At 45.9% G+C, this 9,038-nt stretch overlaps 1 protein-coding gene across 6 annotated transcripts in view; it reads right to left on the bottom strand.

Moving 5' to 3' along the window:
* The window catches only part of LOC102375964 (UDP-glucuronosyltransferase 2A1), a 62,235-nt gene that overhangs the window by 7,046 nt on the left and 46,151 nt on the right, over nt 1-9,038 (bottom strand). For all 6 annotated transcript variants that reach the window (XM_014521740.2, XM_025208739.1, XM_025208740.1 and 3 more), the window contains 4 exons: nt 7,405-7,553; nt 2,696-2,827; nt 2,157-2,244; nt 499-718 (listed from right to left, as the gene is read on the bottom strand). In XM_014521740.2, coding sequence (XP_014377226.2) covers nt 499-718; nt 2,157-2,244; nt 2,696-2,827; nt 7,405-7,553 — 589 coding nt within the window. The remainder of the gene's footprint in view (nt 1-498; nt 719-2,156; nt 2,245-2,695; nt 2,828-7,404; nt 7,554-9,038) is intronic.

The following is a 9,038-nucleotide window of genomic DNA, read 5'->3' as shown; positions in this document are numbered from 1 at the left end:
CAGGGAGCACCTCCATTCCCTTGTTCAGGCCAGGAGACCCTGGAATCAGAGACTGGAGACCCTATGCCCCTCTGCTGGAATTGAGAGACTCCACAATGTGGGGAGGGGGATAGAGGAGCTACAGCTCCTGCAGAGCCACACTGAGAGTCCGCTCCATGCCCCCAGCCTTGTGGAAGTGAAGCCTCAGGTGGCCACAACCCCCTGTTGCACCCCCTGGCTGGAGACCACACTGGTGCATGGAGCAGCAGAGATGTTGAAGTGTTCCAGCCAGGAGAGACAATGGGGATGAGGGGGTGGGGGGGTGTCTATCTGTCAGTCCATGGCTGAAACACTCCGTTTTTGTTAAACTTTTCAAACCTTGTTATACAGTAATGTGAAAGGTTTCAAACATTGCATCTGTCCACCCTCTCAGAAGTGGAAGCTAGTGGGGCATCTCGCATCAACAGCATGGAGCTTAAACAGCCTGGTCCCATTCCCCTAAGCAGAGATTGAACTCACGTGAAGTTGTTAACAACCATGTTCACTGCATCAACTAGGTCTTGGGCTTTCATCGTGTTAAAATCCAGCTCAACTGCCATCCCCTTGGCCCTCATGTGAGCAATGTTGTCAGGCTGGTCAGCAAATATGGGAATGCCAACCATGGGCACCCCATGGTAAATAGCTTCATAGATCCCATTGGTTCCACCGTGAGTGATGAAGGCTTTTGTCTTGGCATGGCCTGGAAGGACAGAAGTTTGGAGGAACAATTATGGCAGGAAGACTCAGACTCCAGAAAGCGAAGTAACTATTTGTTGCTAACTGGGAAAGGACTGTTTGAAGAGGGAATAGTTCTGACAGCTCTCAAACAGCAGTTCAGATGAACAATGGCTCTCTTCCCAGCATTTGTGTTTGCATGGCTGTACAGCAGTAATCAAGCCCGAGTCACCTCTCTACTTCTCCAGTTTAGCCCAGTGAAACTCCAGCCTCAGTGTTATGTGGGGTGCTCTCCTTTGCATTTGCTCTAGTTTTTCTCTCTCTCAGTATTCTGTTCCATGAAACCTCTCCCTACTCTCACACATGCAATCAAACACTGAGTAGCACGGTACCAGGGGTAAACCAATGCTTCTACTCCCTGGTTTTGCACGGTGCTCCTTCAGGACACAAAGCTGAGGACAAGCGTGGCCATTCTCATGACTGGGAACCCAAAGCTAATACCTTTGGTTCACTCTTGCACTCACTTGCTTCTTGCTGGCACCAGGTGAAGGGCACCCCCATTGATCTGCACTGATCTCAGCACCAGGCAGCCTGGCTATATTCTCCATTGTGCTTGTATGACCAATCCCACTGGGGCCGCCAGGCACTTCTGGATTTGTACAGCTAGAGCAAGGATTCTAAACCAAGGTGCCACGGCATCCTGTTAGGTGTGCAAACTGTTAAGTGTGCAAACTGTTAGGTGTGCACACATGATTCCCAAGATAAACCCAGAGATTCCAAATAGAAATCCATAGGTGTGATCTTTCTGAGTTCTTAGTGACAGACAAAACTGCTCTATTACTGCTCTGTAGTCCTGTTAGGCCAGATGACTAAATTCCCCACTGATATCTAACACCTACTAATAGGGCATGGCCACAGTCAGGTTCCAATTTATGGATAAAGTTCCAGAAATGGGTGACCCCCATATGAGTGTCCTGCCTCCTCTCATGTTCCTGGTGGCACATGGAGGGCATGCCTGTGTGGAAAATAAAAGCTGTCTGTTTCCAAGGGGTGCCTCAAATCTATCCAGGGGGCACCTTGAGTATAAAAAGGTTGAGAGCCACTGAACTAAAGAAATACATTTTTCATACTGAAAGGACTAAGCCCTGCTGTTGGAAGCTGTTAGAGACAAATCACTCTGATGAACCAGTTACTAGAAAGAGAAAGGTCCCTAGAGTACATTACCTGGGCAGTCTGACTTTGCCATCATGAAATGTGATCAATTTTGCATCAGTGTTTTTCTCTAAATAACTAAGCATTCCATATCTTGGACACAATGGTGACTTCTGGGTTACTTCATGTGAAAGTGAGGACACATTAAGTGCATGATTTGTTTGTATGATGCACAGTCTAATCTTTTTTGCTGCAAATGGAAACAGTATGGGAGGGAGCCTATGAAAGCTCTGACACAATCAAACTCTCACCAAGCAGATCATTTTGGGGTATCCAGTCATAAATTCTAGTGTTGGTTCCTAAAGTTTCTGGTTTCTTTCCCTTGTACCTCCAAAGAACCTAGAACAAAAATATGTAAAGATAAAGGTATTGTAGTTCCACTTGCAATAAATGTGATTTGGGGCCTGAGCCAAAGCCCAGCAGACTCTGAAAGTGTCATTCCTATGACTTCAAAACAATTTGGGATCAGGTTCTTGTTTTTTCAGGTGTCTTTGAGCTGTCTCAGTGATCAACACATCTCCTTTACAAGATGCTCCTCAGTGTTGGATGGGAAAGTACCTGCCAGTGCTTCTGTTGAAAAAAGTGAAAGAATGCTAGACTTTCTTCTCAGTGGTCACTGAGGGCTCAAACTTTCTTCCTTGGAAATCCTTTTCAGTTGGATTTCAGTGGAATATGTCCACTCTCAAACTGGGCCACATAATATTACCTGCTAGGCAATGAAGTTTGAAAACTGGGGGCTCGGGCCTGTAGGGATTCTCTAGCAATGCTCCTGGTCCCATCTAAAACTGACCTTCTGCGGAAGCTGGCTGAGGGCTGTAGCAATCATGTTATTTTTCTCATCAGTCAGGTTGTGAATCATTGAGCCCAGAGAAAACACCACGATGCCATGTTCCCCTGAACTCTGGACAAATTCTTCCATTTCCTGTAAAGAGTTTTAAAAAAAGCCTTTTTATTTATTTTGTAAAGAAGCAGCACCCTATAGTGCTATTGAAGCAGGGACAATATACTCAACATAAATATACCATGCAACCTGAGTAGTTTGATGTATAGCTAACACTTGATCTACTTAGATTATTGAAGGGAGGCAAGAAAATAAATTTGATCATTGTGTGTGGGCGCGTCTACACAAGATGCTAAAAGCGCAGTAGACTAATTCTACTGTGCATTAGCACATAACAGTGAAAGCCATGATAATGTGCTAATGCGCAGTAAAATTAGTCTACTGTGCATTACTGTCACCTAAAAGACGCACACCAGCGCTACTGTGCAGTATTGCCAATTACAGCGCATGAAGTTAGTACCTGTTATTACAAGTAAACTTGTAGTAAAGTAATAAACTTGTAAAGTTTATTACAAGTAAACTTGTAGTAAACTTAAGACACATGTAGATGTACCCTACAAGTACTTACATGGGAAAAAGGTTTCTGATAGGGAGCTCCTATTCTAGCTCAGTGATTCTCAATCAACCAAGGCAGCCTGGGGTGCCTTGAGATCCTTTTACGTATCCCACCGAGTGCCACACAATAGGTTTCCACACAAGATAAACCCGAAGATCCTGACCTGTTGTGGTCTTTCCAAGTTATTTACAATACAAGAATTGCTCTATTATTTTTCTGTAGTTCAAAAAGGAGTGAAAACTAAAGCTGGCCTTTTCCAAGAGGTGTTTTGAGATTATTGGGAGGTACCTTGAGACTATTAAGGACTGCCTTGAGTCTATCGAGGGGTGCCTTGATTCTAGAAAGGTTGAGAACCATTGCTCTGATAGTCATAATAGAATCTAATGTCTGGATTTAAAAATAAAAGATTCTGTAGGTGGCCGATTTGAAAAGCACCTTAAAATCTTCACTTGTTACTAATAGATGTCTAGAGCTGCACTAGATTATAAGAAATGAATGAACTCTCTCATTCCTTTCTGGTACAAGGTGGAATTTGTGTTAGGAAAGGTTCAGAACAGCAGCGCTGTCTCTCCAAATAATGCCACCCATCAGGATAATGCGCCTAAAGGCTTGAAAAGCAGACCTGAAATTAAAGAACAAGCAGGATAGATCCTCCATTGATCTATACATCAGTGTGGTTCCACCCATTTCACAAGGCACAAACCTTTGCCTTTCACTGCTCCAGGAGAAGTTACTTAAGACACAGCTGAAAGCAAGACTTGCAGCATCTTCTCTGACTCAGCAGCATCCTCTGTGACTCCCCAAAGCTGCTGCTTTATCAACGTTAATCATTCATTTCCGTATTCCCAGTAGTGGGGCACATGTCACATCAATTAGAGTGAACAGATCTGTTTGGAAGCACAGACCATGGCTTCTCCCTACATCTACCATCTGAAATACAGGAACCCTGGCCAGGTGCCTAAATTCGCCACTGAGATCTAACATCTACTAACAGGGCATGGCCACAGTCAGGTTCAGATTTATGGATAAAGTTCCAGAAATGGGTGACCTCAAATGAGAGTGTCCTGCCTTCTCTCATGTTCCTGGTCGCACATAGAGGGCATGCTTGTGTGGTGCCATGTTCAGGTTCATTTATTGATTTATTTGATTTCTAGGTGTAGAGTGGCTTTCAATAAAGTACCAAAGTAAAGTATATACTTATACAGTATTGAGCATGTTGAGCATGTTGGGTCTGGACTGTTTAGGACTTAATAGGTGAAGACCAACACTTTGAACTGAACCCAGAAGATCACTGGAAGCCAGTGCAGGCTCTGGAGCACTGGAGAAATGTGCTCCCAGTAATCCATCCCTGTCACAAGGTGGGTCACCACGTTCTGCACCAGCTGCAGCTACCAGTTGGTCTCCAAGGGTAACTCCACAAAGAGCACATGGCAGTAGTCTAGCCTTGAACTTCCAAGAGCATGAAGGATGGTGAACAGATCCATATTTTATAGAAAGGCTGCAGCCTTCTCACCAGGTAGATTTGGTGAAAGGTGCTCCTAGCCCCTGCTGTGATGTGAGAATCCAGGTGCAGCAGAGGACCCAGGAGCACTCCAAGGCTATGAACTTAAGTGACAAAAGGAGGTGGAACCCCATCAGTGATGGGTGTCCCAATCCCAGCAAGGCATGAGGTCTGCCCACCACCATGATCTTTGTCTTCTCTGGATTCAGCTTCAATTGCTTCACCCACATCCAATCCCCAACTGCAGCCAGGCACTAGATAAGGATCTAGACTGGAGGCTTGGGTCAGATGTGAGAAAGATTGGAGTTGGGTGTCATCAGCATACTAATGAAATCTTACTCCAAATCTCTCATCCAATGGTCTGAGATACATTTTGAACAGGAGGGGCAACAAGATGGAACACTGGGTGACCTCTCAGAAAGGTCCCAAGGTTCAAGAAGTATGGCCCACAGATCCCATACACGTGACTATAGCCCTTCTGGCTATCCATGTGGCAGCCCAGGGGCACAGCAGCAGCATTGCCTAGGGGTATCCCATTGAAATCCAGCAGCAGCTACCTATATCCAAGGGCAAGACACCACCATTCCTCCATCACCTCACAGCAGCAATAAGGGCCACTCTATCGTAAGACTTGTCTCCTTAGATCTAAACGATACGTAAGCCTCTTGGCTGCATGAAGAAGGGTCTTCAATACAGCTGTGCGAAATTTCTCCAGGTGTTTCATTTTGAAGCTGTTTTGATGCATTTCAAGCTTGAAACGGTGAAATTGAACTGAAGCAAAAGCCTTCGAAACAGCTTGCAAATGAAAAAAGGGCACTCAAAACATTTCAAAAGTTTGAAACATTTCAAGTTTTGAAGTCGGGCTCACTTGGCTTCAGTGCTGGTCCCAGCCGGCAGCAGCAGGCTCCTGTCATCCAGCGCAGATCTGAGGGCTGCACCCCCTGGGAGGATTCTGGCACATCCCCCAGCCCTCTCAGGGGTGCAGGCCCCAGGATCTGTGTGCCAGATGACAGCATGCAGTTGCTGCTGACTGGGGCCAGCAGCAGCACCAATCTTCCCAGCGCCAGTCCCAGCTGGCAGCAGCAGCCTCCTGTGATCTGGCAAGCAGATCAGGGGCCTGCACTCCTGGGAGGAGTGTGGCAGAGCCCTTCTTGGGGTGCGGGTGGGCCTCCAATCTGCCTGCCAGATGACAGGAGGCTGCTGGCAAATGACAGGAGTTTTGCTTGTCAACACCTTGAGGTGCAGTTTCCCAGAAACCTCTGCACCTATCTCCTTGAAACTTGGCAGGCTCCATGCCCTCAGAAGGGGCTACCATTTCTGCAAGTTTCATCTGAATCAGGCAAGAAATGACAAAGTTACAGGTGGTTTTGTGCTTCTCCATTATAGCCTGTGTGAGAAACATCGAAAGCGTTGAAACGGCGAAACAGTTTCGAAGAAATGAAATGGAACAGTGTGTTTGAAATGAAACAAAATTCAAAATGAAACACTGTTCCATTGAAACACAGGTTGAAGCAGAATGGTGCTGTTTCGCACAGCCCTAGTCTTCAGCATGTCCCTGGGAATTTACAATCCCACCAAGTGAAGTCACTGCAGTGAAACTCAGTTGGTATACAATCTGCCACCTCCCTGGCTCCCTGTAGCTGGTTAATGGAAACAAGCCAGCTAGGGAAGGTTCACTGGACATATCCAAAGGCTTTGTAGCAAAGGTAAGCAATGCAAACACATAGCTTAGGAGTAGGCAACCTCCAGCACACATGCTAGAGCTTGGCACATGAAGCCATTTTGCTTGGCATGCGTACCTCCAGGTAAACAGCCTCAAGGCATGTGTGTACCTGCTGCTGACAAGGAGCAAGACCAGGGCTGCTTGCAGCCTCCCCGCAACCTGCTGCAAGCAGCCTAGGCTCCATGGTGGGTGGCAGGGGCCTGCCCAGAACCTGGGCCAGGTGTGGCAGGCAGTCGGGAGGCTGTAAGTAGCTGCACCAGGGTCCACAGGAAGTGGTGGGTGTACACACACCTCAGGGCGGAAGGTGGGGAAAAGACATCAGATCAGGCATCAAAAGACCCTCAAGACAGCAAGGTCACTAGCTCCTTTGGAGAATCTCAGCCTCCATTTTTACTATGCTGCTAATCTAATCTATCACACTTAGATTAGCAGCATAGGATGTGCTTTTCATAGGATAGTCCATCATTTAAATTGACACTGGCTGTTATTTGCTTTCTAAAGGCAGTTAAAGCTTGTGCATAACTAAAAACATGATTGGTGATAGCACTCTGGCTTCACATTTTCTTAAACTGAGCACCAGATTAACTAGCACTACGCTTTAACTATTGACTCCCTACCAAGCAGGTGAGTCATTGACTATAGGCCAGATCCTACAGTCTAAAGCATCATAGGTTGGGAGCTGGCCCTGTGTTTTCAATCAGCAATGGGGTATTTGACTTTGTAGTAATAAGTAGCACTAAAGTTCTCCTTTCCAAAACTTCCATTGTTCTCAGTGACCTGTCTTGGGGTACTGAGCCCACAGTCAAAGAGCACAGAAAGCAATAGTCACATTTTGGCTGGGCAGACAAACAGCATGATGATGGAGAGAATCAGGGTACCTCAGGTAATGGCTTCGCAGGCTGGCAGTGGAGTCCCCCAACAAACTCAAAGTTGGGCAGGTATGGGCGAGGAAATTCAAAGTCCCAGTATGTTCGGATCAACCACATCTCTGCTTTCCCCATTGTTTCACACAGTGTGGTGGGCCTTCCTGCAGGCAAAAGAGAAGCCCATATTAGCAATTGTCTTATTCTTTCTGGAGTAGAGGCTACAAGCCCTGAATTTAAGATCTGGAAATTCTGGCCACTGTTATGAAGCAGTGAAGTTTAGCATTTTAGGCTTAGGGGATCTATTCTTCTACCAGCTTCTGTGTGACTTCTGATGGCTAGAAAATGGTATTTAGAGGTTTGCTTTTAGGAATTGGTTTGTAGGTAGGTAGATACTATGTTAGAACAATGGTCCAGGGGGACAGCAAGGGTTGTAGCAAGAAACTGTTTTTTGCCTGCCCCACTCCCTCCAATGTGAAGCCCCTCCATATGGCAAAAAGCCCCTTTTGCAGTATTTGCCCCCTTTTGGGTATTCTTTCTCTTTTATACCTTTTCTTCCTTCCTCCCTCTTCTTCTATTATATTATTATTATTTTTATATCATATAAGGTGTACTTGTAATAAAAATATAGTTTGTAGATGCTCTTCTGCATCAGTATGTTATCCCCTCTCCACCCTCCCTTGTATTTGGTCTATTTGTTGTATGTGCCATGGCATTTCACCCTTTTATGTTTTATATTCTGTGCTTTTTAACTTTGTAACAAATGTACTTCAAGTTTAAAAGTAAGTTGTACTATGTAACAGTGTTAGCAAGGGCAGGAATCAAACCACAGCTTCTTTGTATGGAGTGGGTCCCTGAATGAATCTTGATTGATTGCATAACACAGTAACTAGCTAGGATATTAAGTGAATGAGCGGCAATTAACACCTACAAAACCACAAAGAAGGAGAGGAAAAGATCAATACAGAGCCAGGAACTCCCTGAAACTTCACTGTTAAAGGTACAGAAGCCCCGGTTTGAACTAATCACAGCAGTGAATTAATCAAATTTCATCAACGGACTTCCAAGACTGCATGTACCTGTGGACGTGACCCCTGGGGCTGACAGCTGCCATCCAGCAACCACCAAGGGGGATGTCCAACGAGGTCAACAGCCCCTGGATTGAGTAAGCCCGAAAATTGGGGAGTCACCAAAGTCTGCCAGAGAGGGATAAAAGGCAGCAAAGAATGACCCCCAATGGTGCCCTCTCTGACCTGACCAGCACCCTGCCTTCCCAGGCAGAACCAGCTGGCGACCCCCTTCTGAAGCCACATGGCACTGAAAGAAGCCTCGACTGGCTGATAAGCACCCCTTGTTTCAGGGGCACCTGGCTAAACCCCTAGGGACAGAGGTAGGGCTGGAAGCCATGTCCAGCAGAGATCCCTTGAACTCTTACTATGCATTTTCTACTTCAGGAACAGCTTTGTGTTCTGAAAAAAGTATTTTATCTAACCAAGGGCATACAGTAGGTTGTTTAGGCTGGGGGAGATCGCTTGTTGCTTAGTTGTTTATAATTGCTGGCCTCGCTAGAGGAAAAGCTGTATCAACAAAGTTCTGGAGCTGGAAGGGGGGTTACTTGCTGGGCTTGCTACACATTTCATCACATCAGC

This window comes from Alligator sinensis, unplaced genomic scaffold, assembly GCF_000455745.1.
Source record: "Alligator sinensis unplaced genomic scaffold, ASM45574v1 scaffold320_1, whole genome shotgun sequence".
NCBI classification, from domain to species: domain Eukaryota; kingdom Metazoa; phylum Chordata; order Crocodylia; family Alligatoridae; genus Alligator; species Alligator sinensis.
Note: the sequence above shows the minus strand (reverse complement) of the source record. Positions and strands in the feature narration are given on the sequence as shown.